The sequence below is a fragment of the Strix aluco genome, chromosome 19, assembly GCF_031877795.1.
Source record: "Strix aluco isolate bStrAlu1 chromosome 19, bStrAlu1.hap1, whole genome shotgun sequence".
NCBI lineage: Eukaryota > Metazoa > Chordata > Aves > Strigiformes > Strigidae > Strix > Strix aluco.
Window position 1 is genome coordinate 16,640,255 of NC_133949.1, and position 22,698 is coordinate 16,662,952.

The 22,698-nt window shown below is 40.4% G+C and overlaps 1 protein-coding gene across 5 annotated transcripts in view; it reads left to right on the forward strand.

Moving 5' to 3' along the window:
* The window catches only part of PITPNM3 (PITPNM family member 3), a 114,673-nt gene that overhangs the window by 29,883 nt on the left and 62,092 nt on the right, over positions 1–22,698 (forward strand). For 3 of the 5 annotated variants that reach the window (XM_074844950.1, XM_074844951.1, XM_074844953.1), the window contains exon 3: positions 8,546–8,653. The exons of the other annotated variants lie outside the window; for them this stretch is intronic. In XM_074844950.1, the coding sequence (XP_074701051.1) occupies positions 8,546–8,653 (108 nt within the window). The remainder of the gene's footprint in view (positions 1–8,545; positions 8,654–22,698) is intronic. 5 annotated transcript variants of the gene reach the window in all.

The window sequence follows — 22,698 nt, forward strand, 5'->3', positions numbered from 1 at the left end:
TGAAGAGAGCTTCAGCTACTGAAAGTTGTTGCTGAATTCACACCAAAGGGCAGGTGGACAGTTGCTGCACAGCACGACAATGAAGCATAAGATACAAGGCTGTTCAGTGTGAATTGTTTCGTGTTTCTTTTTTTTTTTTTTTCTGTCTTCAGGCAGAACTGTGTGCTATGTATGCAAGTAGTTTTTCCTGGTGTGTATTTACAGCTTAGGTAAATGCTGCACTGAGTGGCAAATAGGCTACTTTGGGCTTCTGAAGGGGCATTAAGTCTGTGTACTGCCACAGGCTGTAAAGAACAGTGACCATCTGCCAGCTGCTGTCAAGTGGACCAGGAAAAGACTTGGAAGTGCTTACAAGCTGTTGATAGGAATGGGAGGTTTTGTACTTTCTTGAGAAGGAATGGCCTGTAGGCTTTTGTATGGGGTGCTGCTCTGAAAAGGGTCCGTAATGTGAAATTGTTATAATTTCATCATGTTTCTAGGACTATGACTTTTCTAGAAAATAAGGTTGAAGAAGAGCAAAGCTGAGGGAAGAGTCATGTGCATTCAGATGTGTATCTTCCAATATGTGAATAAATAATAATAAAACCCTCTAATCTCCCTTTAAACTGATGCTCCCTGATAGCTGACACTTGAGAGCATGAAGCAAAAGTTGATAATGAGGAGAGATCTCAGCAGCATGTACTGTCATTGCAGTGAGACTGTCTTTGCTAGTCAGGCCACTAAAAGGTGACGTGTTTACCACTCGAGATCCCTGATGATGTAAATAGCAGCCAGATGTAGTCATGGGAGAAGCATAATTTGGCTTTAGCAACAGGAGATCTAAGAGCAAAACGGGAGTAGGAAACTGGCCGACGGTAGTCTCAGTCTGAGGTCTGTCATGGTTTGAGCCCAGGGGGCAACTGAGCAGCATCCAGCCATTCCCCCACCCCTTCTCTCCCAGTGCTGGGAAGGAGAAAATTAAGCAAAAGGCTCGGGAATGGAGATAAGGACAAGGAGGGATGATTCACCCATTACAGTCACTGCATGCCCCTCCCCTCCCTTGGTCAGTGTACTGCTTCCTAAACAGGCTACGAGCATTTATTTTAACAGTTGCTGTGTAGCTCTTCTCATTGAGTCCATGTACTGCAAACTAGGTTGCGTTCACGCTCCTAAATGAACGGTTCCAATTATTCTTTTTTATAATATAGACTCCGAACATGAGTATGAAGACAAATTTTTTTTCTTGCTGTGGCCCTGTTACCTTGATTAATTTTGTTCTTGGTACGTTGATTTTGTACTAAAAACATTGCTCTCCTTACTTCCCTGCCTTTTTGGGGAGTTTGTGTGCTGTTGACAAGTCTAGCAACTTGCAGCTCTAATTTCAGCACAGAGCCTACTGGCTGGAGCAGCCAGCAGAGCAGAGCACAAGGAGTAATCCATGCATTTGGAAGTTAAAAGAAAGTCAGTGTATCTACCTTCCACCTACATACTTATCGTGAACCTATCCATGCCCTGTGGACTGACAGAAATGTTCCCTACAGCATTTGAGCTCTGGCACGAGTTCTCATTTAGTAAAGGCTTTCCTCATACGACCTCACAAAGTTAGCAGGATGTCCCTTCCAGGAGTAGAAAGACTTTAAAGATACAACTGGGGAAAAATATGGAGAGGACATGGCAAAACTGATCATGCTGGAGCACCCTGTATGACAGAAGGGTGTGATTGTCTGGCTTTGACTGGTCCCATTTGGGCACTGGACTCTTTACTGGAGGCAGTGTGAGGTGGTGGGTAAAAAACAGATGGACTGTGAGTACATGTAGTCTATTTTAGGGCACTGATTTTCTGAGTCATATAAAACTATTAATTTTATTTCTAGGTTTTTGTTTTTCCAATTGTAAATGATGAGAAATCTTTTCTGGCAGGTGGCTGGAAATTACAGTGGTATTTAAGAGGAAGCTGTTGATGATGGTTATTATTAAAGTACCTGGAAGGTAATTTCAGGCTTTTTGTGGACTCCCTCAGAAGAAGCAAAGTTAACAGTTGATATCACGTTTGTGATAAGATGCAAATGGTAGTATTGCTGTTTGCAGGGGATCCTGTAGCCACTTTCTGACCTCCTTTAAATTGAAATGAACTCTGACTTCAGCAGTTATTCTGGATTTAAACTAGTCCAGCAGATGAGAATCTAACCTATCAGAAACATACCTTCTTCATCATTTCTTTGTCTGTGCATTAGGCTTCTGATTTAGAATGTGAGGGCTCTTTTTTTTTTGTTTGGATTTCTTGCTTCCTGTGTGTTTAAGTGTAGCAGATGCTATAGTCAAAAGCCTGCTGACAGCTTTGCTAAAGATTGGAAAGGTGGTGTGGAATACAGCTGCCTCATTTTCTCCAGCTGAGTTTATTTAGTCTGCATAAAAACTCTTGTCATTAGTTTTGCTTTTTTAAAATGAGCCTTTTGGCACGGTCTTCTATATTACTTTATTCTTATAAAGCTGAAGCTGCTAGATAGGCGGTGTATATTTCAAGCCAGACTCTGTGTGTGCTTTCTCAAGATTCTTGTTCATGAAAGAGGCTATGGTAGCTCTCTGCTAATTAAGAGCTGCTCTTAATTTGCTGCACTTTCCTCTCCTGAAAATAGATCCACTAGTCTCATTTATTTAATTTTAAAATGCTCTACTGAGCAACTTGGAAATGCTGCCAGTGAACTAAAGTGGAAGACTGGGAGGTCTAAAGACTCCTCAGTGTGTTTGTGCTCTAACAATGTCATGCAGAATTCTGTTGTGCTTAGCAAAAAGCCTTTCAAGGCCTGAGGACGCTGACCCTCATTCACTAAAGCATGTGAATTTTAAGAAACGGCTGTGTTGCAAAGATGGCTTGTGAATGTCTTAACATCAAGATATCTATCTTTTCCTGCCTCAGTTTTTAGTGGGTGTCATTCTTCCCCCACCCGCAGTTTGAACCTCCGTGGCAGGCACTCCTGTAAGCGTGTTACTTGCCGTGCGACCTGCTCATCGCCGATGACATTGGTTTGCCGTCGGTTTGGGAGAGACCCAAGTGCTCGACGCTGCTAGTGCTCCTCCTGCACCTGTGGCATTAGAGGAGCTCTTTGTCCCTGGTGTTTGTAGTATGTTGTGACGTGCGGAAACAAACTCTACAAGTCGGAGAGAGTTATAAAGCAGGTATCTTTATTCCCGCCGGGGTGCAAGGGGATTTCTCCACAAAGCTTGCACACCGTCTCTGGCAAGTAGCCAAATATTTATTACACCAAAGCATACATATTCATTAGGAAAGGCCGGGTTACTACAATTAGTTCGGGGGGGTGGGCATGATTATTATAATTATTTCTCGGAACTCATTTGCATAGTCTGAGTATGTGTCTTTGGTGGTCAAGGGGAGAAGTACGTGGTCCTCCTCACGGTGTCTGCTCTTTCCAGGGCATGCGCTGTGAAGCCAAGTCCAGGTGTCTTCTTCCTAAATCGGTGAGATCATCCTCCCTAGGTAGCATCTCTGAGTCCTTTTGTTCAAGTTGAAGTTTGCCTAAGTGCCCATTGGGGGCTTTGAGTCTGCTGTCGGTGAGTTGTCTTTTTAATTCATACCCCAGGGCTACCTGCTACTTTTTATCATAGCCAATCCCCAGACTGTCTGGGTAAGCTGCACTGAATCCACAAAACAGTCTGGGCAAGCAGGATTCTTAGGCAACGTTCAGAAATCATAATATGTTGTTATAAGTAAATAATTTTCAAGGAAAGTGAACATTTCTCTGTATCAATTGTTTCTATGGTCTCCACTCACAGTCTGCCATCTCCTTCTCTGTTTACGGGACTTTCCAAGAGACAAATAGAGGTATTAGAGTTTCCAGATATTTCTGTGCAAACTGTATGCAACTGTCTTCTTAACCTCCCTGATCATAAATCTTTCTTAGCTGTTGCCTAAAACAGATAGTGTCTGTTCTTGGTTACAGATACTTAGCAGTGTAATGTAAAGCCAGTGAAGCGTCTTTTGTCAGATGGCAGACTTGATGCTGGAATTGAGTTGTTCCATAGCAGACATTGTCATATCATGACAATACCAGTTTGAATATTTTGATGCTTCCAGAATTTATTTTAAATACCTTTATTGTTGATCAGTGCAAAGTGCTGTGAGTTTATCCTGAGTGTCATCACTTCTCATAACGTGTGGTATGGTTTCCATTTTGTTTAGTGCAGATGATGATACTAATGTATGGGTAGTAATTTATTACTGCACCAGATTCACACAGTGCTTCAGAAATGTGAGAAAAGATACCCGCTTCCCAGAGTTCATGCATGTTAAAGGAACCTCATAGTTCACTGAAGTTAGTCTAGATTCTTTTTGGGTGAAAAACCCCTCTAAAATTTAAAAAAGGTCAACACTGACTGCTTAAGTACTATAAATTTGAGGTGTGTGGTTTGAATGGGGTTTTTTAAAGTCTATTTATTCAGAGTATCCAGGCTCTTGGAAATCAAGAATACTGAAAGTTACTGTACCGGGTCTGGCTGAGCCAGAATTGTTTTTTCCCCTGTAGCAGCCCTCATGGTGCTGTGTTTTATGTTGGGAGCTGGCAGGGTGTTGATAGCACACTGGTGTTGTGGCTACTGCTGAGTGGTGCTTACACAGCACCAAGGCTCTTTCTGACATTTCCCCCCCCACAGTGGGACGGGGTGGACAAGATCTTGGGAGGGGACACAACCAGGACAGCTGACCCGAACTGACCAAAGGGATATTCCATACCATATGACGTCTGTTCAGTATAAAGCTGGGAGAAAGGAGGAAGGGGGTGGGGTCACCCTTGGTCCTCCGAGGCAACCCCTACGCGTATTGGAGCCCTGCTTCCTGAGAAGGTCCGACATCGCCTGTTCATGGGAAGTAGAGAATAAATCTGTTTTCTTTCTTTACTTCCGCGCGTGGACCTTTGCTTCACTTTGCTTATATTAAAACTGCTGTTGTTTTACCCACAAGGGTTGTTTTGTTTTCCTATCTTATTTTCTTTCCCCTCTTTGCCCTGTTGAGAAAAAAAGGGGAAAGGGGGGGAAGTGATAGAGCAACTTGGTGGGTACCTGGCTTTTAGCCAAGGTCAAACCACCACAGTTACATAAAGTAAGAACACCTAAATTGGAAAGATTTGGGAAAAAGAAAGGAAATTTTAATTTTTGTTTTTGAAAAGCATCCCATGGTCCCATCAAGCCCTTCTTCATGCTTGAGAACATGCTCTACATTTCTGTCAAATGGAAGTGATCCAAAGGCTTATACAACCTTCCCTCCCAAAACCTCACTCACTCTGCGCTTGCCTAGAATAGGACAGAGCAGGAATTGCTCAGGCCCAACTGAAATAGCCTCATTTTTTTGTTGATAATTGTCAGTAACAGTTCTGGACCTAGTGTGCTGTATTCCATGTGCAAGCCAATGCTGCTTAGCTGCGTGGCTACTGCAGTGGCAAACTTTAGCAAGAACACTTTCTATATAATGTATTGGATTTTGGAATGGAGAAGACAAACCCAAATATTCCTTGTCCCAGTCTACTGCCTCCATTTTCTTAATTCCTTTTTTTGAGATAAACTACTTTAAAATCAGAATGTCTGTGCCATAATTTTTCCATTTCTAATGCTGTCCACTGTCTCAGCTCTTCTATGGCAGGATGATTTCCAAATTTGGAAGGAAGAGGATAAGTGTGTATGTGTAATATTTTACGTATTTTATTTTAGACATATTTGGGAGAAGTACAGAATGCTGTGTGTAAAGTATATTGATTTAGAATGTAATACAGCTTTCATTCAATATTGCTTCATTTTGTTAACGTCAGGAGTCTATGTTGTCTGAAATGTTTATAATGACAGTATCTATCCTTTTTATAATTGTTACTTCAAATAAAAAGTGACTGCTATGTATAATGAACAACATCTGTTACTGAGTTGTTAATCCTCTAATAACAGACTTTTAGTGAGAGACAGTAATTTAGTATGTGATAAAGTGCTTATGTGGATCAAAATTAAATGTGTATTGGAGACATCTAGGCATGAAGAGGATGAGAAGAGATGCTCTGTTCCCACTGGGTGTTCAGTGAGAATAGGATACATAAATTGTTTAAGCTGCATTGAAATCTTAAGCTTTAGTGAGTGGAAGAGTTGGAAATAGAAAAGAAAAATAGCCTCTGCTGATTTTCCTCCACACTGCCTTTGTGCTTTTCAATGGTCTCCTACCATGTGCTTAAAACAGTTGTCTGGAGGATTTCAGTAATATTTCCAAACTCCATGTGAAGCTGGAATTGTAACTTTGAGCACCAACTCATACTTAAAATTTTGTCTAAAAAGAGAACTAAAATGATGACTATTCAGACATTTTAGATGAGGTAGTTTCTCTGATGAAAAAGATGTCATTGTGTTCTGTCTTTGGGAGTATGATCACTTACTGTGCTTGATGGAATATTCCTTTGAATTGTCAACATTCATTGTTCAAGAATGCTTTGAAGGTCAGTGTGATGACTGCAGTTTTGGAGCTGCTGAGGCATGGATCATAGACTAATGAGAACAAAAACGCACTTGGAATTTGCTGAATGTAGTCTGTGTTCAAGCTAAGTCATAGAACAGACATCAAAGTACGTTTTGCAGGAGACTAAAATGTTGATAAACAGTGATTGCCCACTGTACCAAGAGAGTTTGACACAAATATTTCCAAGCTTTGATATCTTTGTAGTTAGCTTGCAAAAATGCTCTTCAGATCAAGTTTTGTTCAGATAAATTCCCAGAAGAAAAGTGGTATGGGGAAATGGGCTCCTTCATTTCTACAGTAAGTGTCATTGGTCTATTAAGCAACCAAAGATAGCATTGTTCATGCATAGTATCTTATAATGGTCACATACAGGCTTAGGCCAGTACAAAAGCCTTATTGTACTAAAACCTTTGCCAAGGCACAAGGGATGTCTTCTGCAGCCTTGTCTTTGTCACCTTTTGTTCTGAATAGATGGGTGGAGACAGGCTGAAGAAATCATCACAGAGTGGAATCATCTTACCCAGAGCCATAAACTGTATCCATGGCTGAACCAGGGTTGAAAATGGTTCTGTTCCAGTAGTCTATCTACAGTTACTTTCTAGAGAATGCAGTGCATGTTTAAACATGTTAAGTCAGTATCTTACTGCTGGTTGTGAGTTGTTCTGGAATGTTTTTGGGAGATCCAGCTATGGTTGAGGCCTGGGGGATTTCATTTGCCTTGGTCAGTACTGCTTCATATGCAAAACAGGTTCACTCATGGTACAGCCTGAAGTACTGCCTTGTATTAAAGAAATGCAGAGAAGAAACAGTTTAACCAATCCATAGGGAAGTGATCCCGGAGGTAGGACTTAGGAGGAGATAAGACATGGTGATGACTATGAAGTGATTTAAAAGCCTTTATACAGATCCAGTTTCATCCTCCCCAGTACCCAGATTTCTCTAAATGAGAGAGGTACATATGAGAGAACATGAAAGAACATAAATTTTTCAGTCATATAGAGGCCCACTGCAAGGCCTGATCGCTAACAAACGTTTCTTTTTGTTTAAAAATGTGGATCGTTTTAGCCAGAAATGTCGTGGCCAAATTCTTCCGTGTTGTCTCCCATAATAAAGCCCTTCTCTCTACAAAAGGCAGTGAGAGAGGGCAGAATTTGACCCATTCTCTGAATCTGCCTTAATAAGTAAAGAACTGTGATCATTTAGTCTACCTTTTTTTTTTTTTCCCCTGCACTCCCCCTAGGTACAAAGACCATTCTGGGCTGTGTACAGCCAGATTGAAATGCTTTTAGTAAGTTTATTCAGAAAGGACTAATGCATCCTTCTTGCCAAACATCTGTTAAATTGAAGGAAAATGTTTTCCTACAGCTTCTAGGCCTGTTTGTTTTTTGGGTTTTTTTCAGAGAGAGAGAGAGAGAATATCTACAGTTTGTGTTTTGTGCTATCAGCTTTTCCTGCCCCTCCTCCCTGGATGAGATCCCAATAAAAGAGGCGGTTCTCTGTGCTGTGGGCTTGATGCCATTCCATTATGTCTCTGTGTCCCTGGATGAAAATGTAAAAGCTTTGTGTGCCACAGGTGGCTTTGATAAAAGGGGAGAAAACATGCTTGAAAAGCTTTAAACTGGTCTGTGTGTCCATTCTTCCCTCTGCGCTGCCTTTTGAATGTTCTGAAATAAAAGTAAAAAAAAAAACCAACTAAAACAAATTATTAATTTTTTCCAAGAGGGGGAAGAATTCTGAGTAATTCAGATACTTGAAATTGAACACTCAAAGTGATTTATTATAAGCTTTGGTTTTAAGTGACTATTCGAGGTAAGAGCAAAAATTCAAACAGTCCTCTCTTTTCCATGGTTTTCCTGAGCACAATATATGAAGCACATAGGTACACTGTAGGGCATATCAGTAAGCAAGAAGCTTTCCTGGAGAGTCCTGCATATGCTAACCTGTTATGTATTCCCATTAGGGACGGTGATGAGTGTTTATTTCTCTCTCAATTACTAGTTCTCACCCTGACTTTTCTCATGTTAGTCACTGCAATCTATTCTGTTCTCCTTTTTCCTCCTACAGAAGAGATGGTGGAGGGAAAAAGTGCCATTCTCATAGGCATGAGCCAGTGGAACTCAAATGACCTTGTTGAGCAGATAGAAACAATTGGGAAGCTGGAAGAAAATCAAGGTAATGTTTAGCTTGCCTTACATATAACTTAAAGTTAACAAGAAAATCTGGTTACTGAAGCAATTAGTTGTCAGATACTATGTAAACACTCAACAGAAATATCATTTACAGCATCCCATAGTTAACAGATTTATATAGATGTGTAAGTAGTATTTTAGTGCTGGGAAATTAATTGCAATGATTTCTTTCAGGAGGAAACTTCTCTGGCAGGCCAGGTAATACAAATTTATTGCTTCAGTGGGAAGTCAATGTTGGGTTCAGTTCAACAACTATGAGAGAGCTTAACAAGACCACAACTTAGGTTTTGCATGTTTCCTGTACAAAACATATATAACAGACTTGTCGGTCATTGTCACTGGTTTATTTTGCTCCTTCAAGTCAGCAAATCATTATCTGGAATTTTCAAGGGGACATATACTTCCAGTTGTATTTGAGGCCAGTTTTAGGTCAGCATTTAGGTAACTGTATGCCACTGAAATGAGTGGGAAATGGGCGCTAATACACCAGTAAGAATCTGGGCCCTGGGACAGAAGCCTAAGAAGTCTTCCTTTAATTGTTACTTTGACTCCTAAATTGCCTAGTCATTTGAAAGTTAAAATTACCTCATTGACTGTAGGGAGAGAGAAGGACTCAGCTTCCTCATCCACTGGTGGTGTGGGGTTCATGTATAATATGTGAACATGTGCTTGTTAATTAATCTAGCTTTTTAAAGAATTTGATGGGTTTGTCCATTTTAAGAGCCTTTTCAACAGGCTTTTCTTTATGGATTTGCTACATGTAGTCAGTCCTGAAGACAGCTGTGAACAGGTCTATTTTAGAATACAGATATATATATATGTGTAAGTAATATTTATCTGAGTCACAAACTTCTTGATTACTTACCATGAGAATGATTTATTTTGATAGTATTTAAGTGACAGGTAGACACACTACACACAGTGTATTTAGAATTGTTAAGTAGGTAATTAGAGAGGAAAAACTTCTCTGTTTTGCATTTGCTCTTAACAATGATATCAAGGCCTCACGTTGCTTGGTAACTTCATTTGGAGTCAGAGATTCAATGACAATTTGTAAGAGATACTGTGTGTGTTGTAAATATGACATTTTCTCTGCTACGAAGTAGCAAGAAAATTAATACAGTATCGCGTCAAATATGAGTTAGTCTTCTAAATGACTTGCCAAGAACCAGCTATCTTGCATTCTTGCAGGTATTTCTCTATTTCTTCCAGGGCTGGCAAAGATTTAGAATGCTTATTTTCATTTTAGCACCCATTATATGAGGATGGTTTTGTTTGTTATTTTCATAGTGCCCTTTGTGTTGGACACTAAGGAAAGAGTTGTAAGAGACCGTTTTTAAGGGTTTCTGCTGTTACAAAACAAGGCTGGTAAAAGGATTGTTGCTTGCATTATGCAGTTGAATAGCTGCAGCAAAGAGAACGTGAGACCCAGGGTTGCATGGAAGATCTGTACAGAAACAAATGAAGCAGTCCCCTGAGTTGCAGTCCATCTTTCTTCATACAAAGTGCTTCTATTTTCATTTAATGTTATTCTCCGTGACGCTTTGTAAAAGAAAGAATTCTCATCCCTTTTCTTAATTTCTGTTCACACAGAGCTGTTAGAAGAGGCTTTAGAGCCAGCGTACCTAACACAAAGCATTTGTTGAATTGGCCTCTGTGTCGATGCATCTACATTCTGGTATTGCTTCACATATGTTGCAAGTGTACTGTGGCTTTTAGGTCACGGTTCATTGTGCTGATTTTGACCTTTCTTGAATAGAGATGTTGGGCAAGGGCTGAAGTCATTAAGAACTGGGCTAGCACAAGTCTGAGCCAGTGTTATGTGTACCATATCTGGTTATGCCAGAATGTGGTTTCACTGCTTCAGTAATGCACAAGACAGTAGAGTTCTGGCTGTAATGCACACTGCCAGTTAGAAATTTTCCCCGATGCACCCCTGCTAATACACAGGATTTCTAAATAAGTGAGGCAGTTACGTGCTTTTCCTTCTTTCCTCTGCCACCTTATACTCTCAGATTTAGTCCTATTGACCAGATACTTGTTGATTTTTTTTTTTTTTAATTACATTTTTTCTTTTTTTTCTTACATGTGCTCATCTGTATCTTATCTTCATGGAATTACCTGCCAAATGCTTATAGGTTGAATTGCAGTGTTGTTAGTGTAGATAATTGTACAGTGCTTTTGTTATAGCTTAACAAGACTGGATAGTGTTATTGATTCAGCAATTTTAGAAAAGTCTGTGATTAGCAACTATGACATACAAATGATAAAAGCAAAGAGGGAAGGAGGGGGATGTTTGAAGGAACTCTGTGTTGTCTTCTGTGCCACAGTAGAAGATATTTCAGCCTTAGCCCTATTGTTCATAGTAAAAAATTAAAAGTTTGGGTGAAGCTGGATTCTGTCTTTAAAAACATTATGTAGAAAAGAGAAAGATGTCCTATATGGCTTCTTTCCCAGGGTACTTCACTCGTTGAGTGGAAAGATGTGAGGAGTATGGTCTGCTGATCCAGGGAAACTCCCCCCATCCCCCCAACTGGATTTACTTAGGACTGGCTGGCAGAGGATGATGCGTTCATTGGCTTGGGTTGCAGAGAGCTTTGTTACCATTCAGTCGGTCTCTACAGCCAGTGGTTTTGCTAGGTGCCTGTGCAGAGAGCAGAGCGCTGGTTCTTTTTCATGGTTTAATAAATTGATTAATAAAGCACATAATTATGGGCTCCTTCAACAAATGAAGAAGTATGAGAAGATGCAGTATGCTCTGGGCATAGCTGAAGACCCACGGGATGCCACTTACTTAAGTAATGCTACAGTTCCAATGTGAGACAGACAAGGTCCTCAGGAACTTTGTAAATGGCAAGTATATAATTTAATTCAATCATTGATTCTTAGTAAGTGTGACTGAGAGCACTTGACCAGCACAACCTTTCTCATCAGAGGTAGAAATAAGACTTCGGGGGAAAACTGGCAGCAGCATTTAAATGTATTAAGTTTTTGTTACAGAAAATAACACAAACAGCAATCAAGCTGAATTAAAAACTCATACAGCTGCATAAATTATGTTGATGCAGATGCCTTCCCTGTTGTGGAACAAAAGCATTTTCACACATCATAGTCATGAATTTAAATGCCCCCCTGGTGCAAAATATCTGTTACGTGAAGGAAAATTGCATGTAGTGAGCACTAGGAATAAATTCAACCTGTTGGATTTCAGTGCTTTGCATTTCCTCCAGCTACCTTGAGTTCATAGCCTTACTTTAAGTATATATTGTTAATGTTTGTAAGGTTGAAGTTGTTGTTGGCTTGTTTTTGTACTCTTGACACGGTAGAGTGAAGGTGAGGTGAAGAAGTCTTTGCAAATACAGAAAGACTATTTGTATAATCTGAATTCAATATATGCTTTCTATTTCATTACTTTATATTTTATATATATATATTTCTATAGTTTCTTTATAGCGGGAAATGAGGTTACTATACATTTTGACTGGCAAACCAGGCAAATACTTGTTACAGAAAAAAATATGTAATTCAATCCAAGCTACTAATCAACATGTAAACTTAAACTTGTGCCAGCATTTCAAAGGGTGAAATCCTAGGGAAAAAGTGCCATAGCTGGAGTACATATTACCTGTGAGGTCAAGACATGTTTGTTTGAGACCAAACCTGCGTAAGACTTAAAATAAGGTCACGTGAATAGTAGGGTTGTCCTCTCTCTCTCAGTTGCCCATCTTTTGTTATATTTGGCCGTTTTTAAATGTGGACTTGAGAGCTGGAAAGTGTTTTAAGAGTTTAACATACCATTTCTTTCTTCTGTTCTCTCACACATGCAAATTAAAGTATAAGGGAATCCAGAAACATCTGAAATGGATGAAGAATCACAGAGCTCCGCAGGGAGATAATAAATGCTTGCCGTTGCAGTTAGAGATAAGCAGTCCTGCTATGATTCCGTCTCCATATACAGACAGCAGGCTTTACTGCTCTTAGGCTTTCATTTTGTCATGTGTCATCCGCCCCCCCAATCCATCTTATTTTTCTAAACAGTAGAAGAAACATGCAGCTGTCAGGGAATGGGCAGTGCGGGACAGTGTATCTGGGCTTTGGCAGCTGAGCAGCATCACACATCCACAAAGATGAACCAGCTTTAATTACACTGAGCTGCAGCGAGAAGAAGGTGGTGTTGTTCTGCAGTTTTAGTAGATCAGATTGTCCCTCCTGAGCTGGTAACTTCCATGCTGGGGAATTTTATTCACCTCTGCCTTCTTAACCGGTGAGCAGAAGCAGCTGGCTTTTTCTGGATCATTGCCACAGACAGAGATGCTGTGCATAAATTTGTGCAAGGTACATTGCAACTTCAGGCCTCTTTATTTACATAAGATCTAATAAAACACACAAGCTTTATGGTTTTTCTTGTGTTGAGTTTCTGCTTTTGTCTGTGGCTCTCTGGTTTTCTGCCTGTCCTCAGTGAGCCAGCAACCATTGCTGGACAACACTGATTCCTGGCCACCTTACCAGGAATGCCAGGGAAGTTTCTTCTAGGCCAGGGTTGCTAGACTTTGCTTTTCTTGTACTGCCTTCTTTCATTGAGAGATGATGTAGAAAGTGTCTGCAAAGGGGAAAGGTTTTCTGTACCCCAGCTGTGTATACAGCACGTGTCACGCAGCAAGGTAAAAACAGAACTCCACCTATAGTTGACCTTGGTATGGTTGTGGAAAAATTTCACAATGGCTAAGGTGCTTGCAAAATGATCGCCCAAGCAGTTGAGCTGATCAGCAAAGCTGTGCAACCTTTCCATGACCACAGTGATGTTCCTCTCACTGTGGGCTGCACTCTTGCTGCTGCTTCTTGATACAGTAAAATATTCCAATGAGGACTGACTGATTGTGGCAGGATGGAAAAGGCAGCTGTGTTGAAATGGAGTGGTCTTTTTAGCATTTCCTGTTGACTGTTTTCTCCAAATTTTGTTTGGAGAAACAAAAAAAAGCGTTTTGTTCAAGCCTCTGAATAGCTTTAACATTGAGGTACTGCTGTCTCTCAGTGCAGTCATGATCACTACATGCTGCAGTTGATAGGTGGGGATTTGTGATTTGCTGAGCTCTCTGCTACCCTCTAACCGCTGATTTGTGTCTCTTCTACAAGAAAAGCAAGGAAGAACAGTGCGAACATATAAAATGAAACAATTGTTTTGCAGAAAAAAAATTGACTGGAGACTGTGCTGAAGGTATCAAAACTGTCAGTTCGTTAAGGATTATGTTGCCTGGTTACTTGTGCTGATACTCTCCATTCCCTTCTATTACTTCTTCCACCAGTTTTTTTCTGTCAGTGGCATTTTTTAGCACAACTGGTTGCCTTTTGAACAAAAGGAGACTGACTTGCCTTTTGAGGGACTCTCTTCTTCTTGCCCAGAGGCTTAATTTTTCATTGTCTGTTGTTTAGCTCTGTGCTTTTTATAAAACAAAAAAACCTTAGAAACAGCAAAAGCAGTGGATTTCCAAGCTCGTTTGTAGCTTTTATGACGCAAGTGAGTTTTGGGACCGCGTTGTCCCTTGGCTGCTGTGCAGCAGTTTGGATGTGATAACACTGCAGGGATGCAGTTGCCTGGCTGATGTAGCAGATCTCTCTGCCCTTCACTGAAGTGACAGGAGCCCAACACACCAGGTCACGACAGGCTGTATTTCCTTACAGGTGCCGAATATCCTGGAACTAAGTTTGCAAAGCCAAGATTTCAGAATTTAGCAAATGCCAGGCAATTTAATCTTAATGCAATCTTTATGGATCTCGTTTGTCTGTTTGCCCTGTCATACTGTTTTTAATTACTCAGTAATGTGATAGGAATGCACTGTATGGGTAACAGGTTTGCTTACCAACCTTGACATAAGTGGAAGAGAGCTCTTGTCTTCAGCGATGGTGGGAGAGTTCCTGAAGGAAAGTTTGTCTGGCAGTAAATGGAGAGTGCTTGTGCATCTTTCTTGTCTGTGAATAGCTTTTTCCTACAAAAGCTTTGCTTAGAAATTTAGAGAGATGTGAAGATGATCTCCAGAAGGATAGATGAATGTGCAAATAGAAAGGTTGAAATGGTCTTTTTTAGATTATGTATTAAAATCACAATGGCAGGATATTTGCAGTACCTTGAATTTGTGGTGTAGTTGTGGGATAATAGATAATCGACATGTTCTTGTTTGGTCATTATTTCTTCTAAGGAAAAGAAATATATATCTTTGTAAGATGTGATAGAATTAGATAACATCTGAAAATTGCTCTGTGCAATTTCTGATTCTTTTGACTGTCTGTTCTTGCACAATTTGTGGTTCTCAGGAGCACACAATTTCTGGCTTTCACCAGAAGATGTAGTTAATACCTGAGGGCAAATACACTTGGGGATAAAGTTTGGATGCTCATTAAAATGGCAACAAGTGACTTTTCTTGTTCTGAACCTTCTCAAAATTACATTGCAGTGAAGCTATGAAATTACGTAAGACACATAAGGGATCCTTGACCTCAGTACAAAAAAAAAAAAAAAATCTGTCTGGCTTTGTCTCTCGAAACACCATGTTGTATGACAAGAATGTATGTGTTGACCTCCAGTGTTTGAAGTAATGGATGATGATTACGAGCTCATTTGGAAAGCAGTCAAGTTTTATTGCTCCTCTGGTTCATAAAGAATTATTGGAGATGCGTGGAAGTGCTTGCTTATGCACATTTACTGCAAGCTCTGATGAAAGTGACTTTAATACTTCCTTAAGGGGTTTAGCCAGGTCTGGGGCCTGGCCAAGTGATACAGAGAACTGAGCATCTAGAACATCAGTTGAAATTTTAGCTGCGTGAGTGCAAACAGTTATAACCATTGGAAGTCATTTTGTGACCTCTAAGAAACAAGGGGAGAAGCATTCTCATTGCCAACTCTTACAGTTCCCTCCCTGCTGTGGCCCTACACTCCCTCTCCAGCCCCAAATAATTAATGCTTTTTGACACTGACAGGCTGTTAGATGGATGTTACAGCAAGGAGCTGATGGACTTCAGGGTCTACGGAGTCTAAACTATCATCCTGTTTATGGAGGTGAATCTGCTTTTATAGATGTGACTATTGTTGAAGCGGGGGAAAGATGCTTATGTTGTGTTTGAGAACTGGTGTGTTTATGGCCCTGGTTACAATCATTCTGCAGATTTCTGTGCCTGAGACAACCCCTAGCTACTCTGTTAAAGAGACAAATTCTGTGCTTGGTTACTGCATAGAGTCCTAGTAAAGTGACTGTGATGTATATTATTGCACATAAGGCAAAATAAAATTTAGCTCCTTATTGATGAAACACTTGTGATCCTGACAGACATTATTTGTAATTAATTGCAGTAAAAGAAAGATGGATCATGACTGAATAGGGGCTACTCTATTAATAATTAGACTCTTGTTTTCTATCTGTAGAGTCAATGCTTGGCATACCTCACAAAATACTGTTTTTTACTCTAGCAAGAATGTAGTGAGTGCTCTGTTGCCTTTTAAAATAGTCTAACTGAAAAGTTGATGAAAAATAGAATGACTAGTACCTTACCTCTTGTAACAACTGATTTTGCATGTGTGTGTTTTTAAGCAGTTCCTGCTTAAGTGCAGTGGTTTTAATAACCTGTTACCTTCTGTTTGATTCATTCTTGTTTGGGTGCCTGAAGCTCCTCTGCTTTAAGGTTGGTCCGACTTAAGTGATTCATGTGCCTACATTTGTTGCAGAGTAGATTTGTGTCCTAGGCAGGAGTTTGGTAGTCAAGACTTCATTCTTTTCTTTCATCTCTTCTGACACTCTGTGATCTTCCATACAGCTCATACTCAAATATATGGAGATATATACTTTATTGCGTTACCTACTATAGATCACATTTGAAAATGAAGGGTTATTTTAACCTTTCTTTACCCCCAACTATGAGGATATGTTCGTGTAAACTTGTAACTTGTGTTGATTCACTGGGATATGTGGTGCTATTTAAGATCAAGGTGTCCTGGTAGCACAGAAGAACAACTGGAACTGGTCTCAGAGGCTGGAATTTGGGAATATGAATTCATTGTGAACTGTGCATCTCCTTGTGATAAGATGGTTGTATTATTGATGATTCTAGTGCAAGGGTACACTGAAGAGGATAACAATCTCCTTTCAAGTAGGTTGTATCTTTTGAATGATTTGGAGGACCTTTTTCATCTCAGTCACTTTTTTTGCATGTACAGAATTCAGAAGATCTTGGTATCTAGGATGACTGCCACATCCTGAAAAGACCACAAAGAATTAGAAGATTGTAATCACACAGTGTTTTGTTGATGAGTGTGTGAAGTGGTTGTCTGGCCCACTGCAGAGAGAAATCAATCAAGCTATTATCCAGAGTACTCAAACAAGAGCTCCCAGGACTGAAGTGGAGAAGTAGACCATATGAAAGGAAGCTCTACAGGGTCAGTTGGTCCATTGTGAGAGACGAAAACTGTTCCAAAGGGATGGGTGATAATAGCCTCCATTACCCTCAGCTGGTTGAAGGGGATTTGGTTTCAGATCCCAGATTCTGAAATAACCATTATAAATTCATACGGGATATTTACAAATTGCGCTGTTCTCTCCTGATTCATCATTCTACCCTTTGCTGTAGAAAGTACATTTATATCTTAAAGACAATTTATTTTTGGTCCCACTAAGTTGCTCTATCACTCCCTTATTAGCAGAGTTGGGAGAAATACAATGAAAAGCTTGTGGGTTGAGATAAGGGCATGGAGGGCATCACAGGCAAAACAGACTCTACTTAGGGAAATTAATTTATTGCCAATTAATTGTAACAGAGTAGGCTAGTGAGAAATAAAACAAAACTAAAAACACCTTCCCTCCACTCTTCCCTTCCTCCCAGGCTCGACTTCATTCCCAACTCTTCTACCTCCTCCCCCCTCCCTGAGCGCCGCAATGGAATGGGGAGTGGGGTCTTGGTCAGTCCTTAACACTCTGTCTCTGCCGCTCCTTCCTCCTCATGCTCTTCCCCTGCTCCAGCCTGGGGTCCTCCCATGTGGTACAATCCTTCATAAACTTTTCCAATATGGGTCTTTCCCGCAGGCTGCAGTTCTTCACGAACTGCTGCAGTATGGGTCCCCAGTGGGCCACAGCTGCTGCCAGGGGCCTGCCCCAACGCGGGCTCTCACGGGTCACAGCTTCCTTCAGGGCACATCCCCCTGCTCCGGCGTGGGCTCTCCCAGGGCTGCAGGTGGATTCTGCTCCCCCAGTGCCCTCCCTGGGCGCAGGGCAGAGCTGCCTCACCAGGGGCTGCCCCACGGGCTGCGGGGAACCTCTGCTCTGGAGTGTGCAGCACCTCCTCCTCCTCCTTCACTGGTTTTGGTGTCTGCAGTCTTGTTTCTCTCACATTTTCTCACTTTCCTCTCTCACAGCTGTTGCACAGTGCTTTTTACCCCTTCCTAAGTATGTTATCACAGAAGTGCTGTTGGTGCTGCTGATGGGCTCAGCTTTGGGCAGCAGTGGGTCTGTCTTGGAGCTGGCTCAGCTGGACATGGGGACAGCTCCTTTTGCCATCTTGTTGTCACAGAAGCCGCCCCTGTAGCCCCCTGCTACCAAGACCGTGATACGTAAACCCAATACAATTACTTAATCTTTCTGTAAAATGGTATAAATTCCAGTTCTACCAGATTTGTAGCAGGGGCTTGAACTTGGTCTTCTTTTAGAAGGGTTTCGTAAACATTTATCTGTTGGCTGTTTTGCAGTGAGTTTGTCTCTTTTGAAGTCTTCCTGGGGAAAAAAAAGTCACATTTCTGTGGATAGTTTTGGTTTTAATACATTTGCATTTTCCAAAATGTAAACATTAAAAAACCCACAAATGCACATACAAAAAAAGTGAAACAGGCAAAACCCCAATGAACCTTGACCGTTTCTTTGTTTTGAAACTTAATTTGTACAATATGCTTAAGGCAGTCATCTTTAATTCCCCAATCACAGTATCCTTAAATTGGTAGAATTGGAATTGTCAATATGCTTGTCATGCCTGAGGCCAAGACGACATTCTAAAATTTGCTGAATATCCTGGGCTTGCAACCTTATTTCTTCAATATGCAGATCTTTTTTAAAACAAAAACAAAACCAAAAAAAACCCCTGGCATTAGTGGTATTTTTGTAGACTAAAGAGTAAAAAAGCAAGCAAGCAAACAAATAACAATGTAATTTCCATAATACAGCTTGCCACAAAGGGTGACTATTGATTTAATATACCCTAATTAAATTTTAAGAGCCATTAGTCAATTCTGTCAGCAATATGCTAGTATTTTACTCTGCAAATCCAGCTAATTGAATTAAAATGTTTCAAATGAGGATGAATTCTCAGGTAGGCAATTGACAAAATGCAATTTAATTTTTAGTTGCTTAAAACATAACTGACTGTAAAATGCCCGTGAAAATCACTTTTCCTGTGCTTCGTATGCCACACATACAGACTGATGGATTGCTTTACTGGTAACCAGCAAAATAGATGGACATGATCAGCTTTCACAACTGGAAATTTTCATATCAGGTGAGTGAAAGGCCTTTCTTGGTCCCATTGCACAAGCTCAGGTTACTTGGATCTTTTAATCTTGTAATGCATTGATTGTCTATCTGGAAAATAGTGCTGACACCAGTGTCACTCTCTTTCTGGCACACGTTTGAATTGTTGATTTAGGTTAAAATTTTATTCTTCACATCCAGCCCATTACAAGGTAGTGGTTTGGAACTGGGAGGTGCTACTGTTAGGCAAGTTTTGTTAGGTCTGTGTATGGAAACCGGCAATTCCTGCCCTTTCCGTACCACCTAAGATTAAGCTGTGCAACTCCTACTGATTTTTTAAAATGACAGATTCTGTGCATCTCACCTTAAAACTTAGAAAGAATTGTTCTCCAAAGACTGTGGCTTATGAATGGTAGACCATAAAATTCTGCAGAATTCATGGCATGCACTATGATTCCTCACCACTCCACCTATTCTTTGTAACTCCCCTTTAAAAAAATGTTCTACTCTCTGATCTCATATCTTTTGGATCTCATCTTTTCCCATCTAGCATAAGAGGAAAAAAAAGCCAGTTTTCTATGTGAAACAGTGCATTTCTAAGAGATGGCAGGGCAATTTCCTGTTGATTCCCTTAACTGCTATCTCTGTTCTCTTGTCATAATGTCCACAAGACACTGAACAGAACTGAAAGACTAGAATAATGGTTTTGGTTAAGATTAAGTTTAATATACATCTGTGGAGTAAGCCTATTCATAGAATCATAGAGTATCTCAAGTTGGAAGGGAAGTGTAAGGATCATCAGATCCAACTCCCTGCTCCTCACAGGTTACCTAAAACTAAACCATATGACTAGATGGCAGGGGGTTGGAATTAGATGATCTTTAAGGTCCCTTCCAACCCAAACCATTCTATGATTCTCTGACTAAGAGCATTATCCAGTTATACTATTGTATTTCACACTAATTTGAAGCAAGCATTACTACAGCATATTTATGCTTCCAGAAAATGTGCATCAGTCATCTTTCAATTGCAGGACCTTTTGATGCAGGGACCTTTTGATCCTTTGTAAAGACTACTGTAAAGAGTAGTTGCTGAAGAAACTGAACTTAGAGCAGTAAAATGGAGAGCAGAATCTCTCCTAGCAGCTGTTAGCAGAAACTTACTGCATGGAAGGGATGGTCAGTCACTGGCTGCTTCCACAGTAGTACGTTGTGTTTGGTGCTGCCATTGCAGTTCTAAAGCCCTAGGATTCACAATAGCTTTTGTTGCACTACTTGAAATTCCTCTTTTCTCTTGTGTGCACGAGGCTGCTATAAAGACTTAACTTGATGGCAGTGATTCTGTTTTGAGAAGGCTTGGTTTGGTTTTGAGTGATCTGTTCACAAGGGCTAGCTTTTCAAAGTGCACTGAGCTCCCATAAATTTTATTGGGCATTCAGGATCATTAAGCACTTACGAAAATGCCTTTGTCCTTGTCCCAGACCCCTTGAATCTCCAGTTGGACTAGCGTGATGCAGTACAGGGTAAGACAACACCAGACAGAAGGGTAGGATGCACCAACAGCTGCTACAAAAATTTACCCTAATCTCACCCTGTAGTGGAAAGTAGAGATAGGGAAGTGAATGAGAAAGTATTTACTATTTTATGAATTAATAGCACATAAGCAGTTCTTAATTTGACTGTGGAACAGTATTACTTTTATTTTTCCATCAAATTAAGTGTCTAACTAGTCATGTATTATGGAGAAACATTAACATGAAAGAAGCAGTTCATCAACTTCAGGAGATTTGTCTTCATCAAACTTTCAGCTGGGTTGTTCTAAGTAGGTACAAATGCTAAGTGTAAAAGGAGAGTTTAGTTGCATCACTCTCCAGATTGATGTTTTTGCAGAAGGAGAAAGACTGTAGTGTGGAAGTCATCTATTGTTTCTCGTAAAATAGAATTGGTTTAAGTCAATAATAAAGCTCCTACAGTGTTTAAATCTGTACATATGGTGCTTGGTTACAAGTAAAGCAGAGCCTGCAGCTCCCTGTGCAATGGTTAAATACATCTATGGTGAGGAAAACCGCCAAGGTGCTAGCAATCAGCCCTGTGTTAATTGCAAAGTATGGCTGGAAGACAGCTGTTAATTTGATTTTTAAGGTCAATTTTCTCAGGCAAGATTGGAGTGTATTTTTCCTCTCTTGTTTTCTTTACTTGTATAATTTCCTTGTATAATAATGTGAAACATATTTATTTTCTTCTCACTTGACTCATTCCTTAGTATAAAACCTGTAGAGGTGAAATAATCTCTTTCCAGCCTAATTATATGTGGGTCTTAACTGTTTTGTTGAATTTTGCATTTCTCATGTTTAAAAAAAGTTAGATTTGATGATTAGGTCAAGAGAATAAAGAGAAAATGTTGCAGATATGCCAATTTGGCTGTGAATTACCATTCTCCACTTAAATGGGAATGGTTAATTTTTTGCATTGAATGGTTTGGACTTTTTGTTAATGTACTTATCAGTTGCGATGTGGCTACTAGCCCGTAGTATCTGAATTAAGAGCTATGTTGAGTTGAATCCATTAAACTGCTACGGAAAACTAGTATTTCTGTGCAAGACTGGGTGCACACAAAGATGTTTTTAGCAAGCTCTTCATCTGCTCTCATTTTCCGTTGGCTCACTGACTCAGTCTCCTTTGCTACCTCTGCCCTGCTCCAACATTTATGCAATGGTCAAAACACTCAGTACAACAGAAGAATCTCTACACGCTCATGACTCTGCTTTCAGTATACTGATTTTTACCTTGTATTGGTGTTTCTCTCTCTCTCCTCTGAAGGCTGCCTTGCCTAATTTTGTCCACAGTGAATGTTCTGTGTAAACAAACTGCTCTCTTCCTTCCCCCCAGTAGCATGTGATCTCCCCCTCCTTGTCATGTCCTCCTAGAGTCATATAATTAATTAAAGGTTGTTTGTACATAGCTGACTGTAATGTTTACGCTGCTATTAAATTTATTGCAATAGCATCTGCCACTGCCTAATAATGTGAAGAATGGCAAACAGAAAATTTGGCTTTGTGGAGTGAACAGTGGAAGGGAAGGATGGAAACTAGAATAGTGAACAGCGTTCCAAAACACATCAGATGGCTTGTATAAAGAACAGATTTACTTCTAGCAGCAGGTTTTAGAGAGCAGCAGCGAATGGGATTTCCACAAATCAGCCATGGTAGCAGTTTACACTAGGGCAGGTTATCAGTGTTCTGCAACTGCCGTCATTTCATTTAGTGATGCTGTATGTTACAGAATGCAGCTCAGCAAATGCAGGCAAAATGGAGGAAGCTTAAACTAGCCACAAAGATATTTTTTAGCTGAGAGCTGAGTCTTGCTGCAGAGAGTATTGCTTTCTTGCAGTCCCTCCACAGATTCCCTTTTCCTTTTTTGACCTGTATTAAGATCCGGTCCACATGCTGAAATCAGTATGTGTTCTTGCATTGGACCCAGAGTTTCCCTGGCTGCCGTTCCTATCCAGAGGGTCGTACCATCTGTAGGTATAT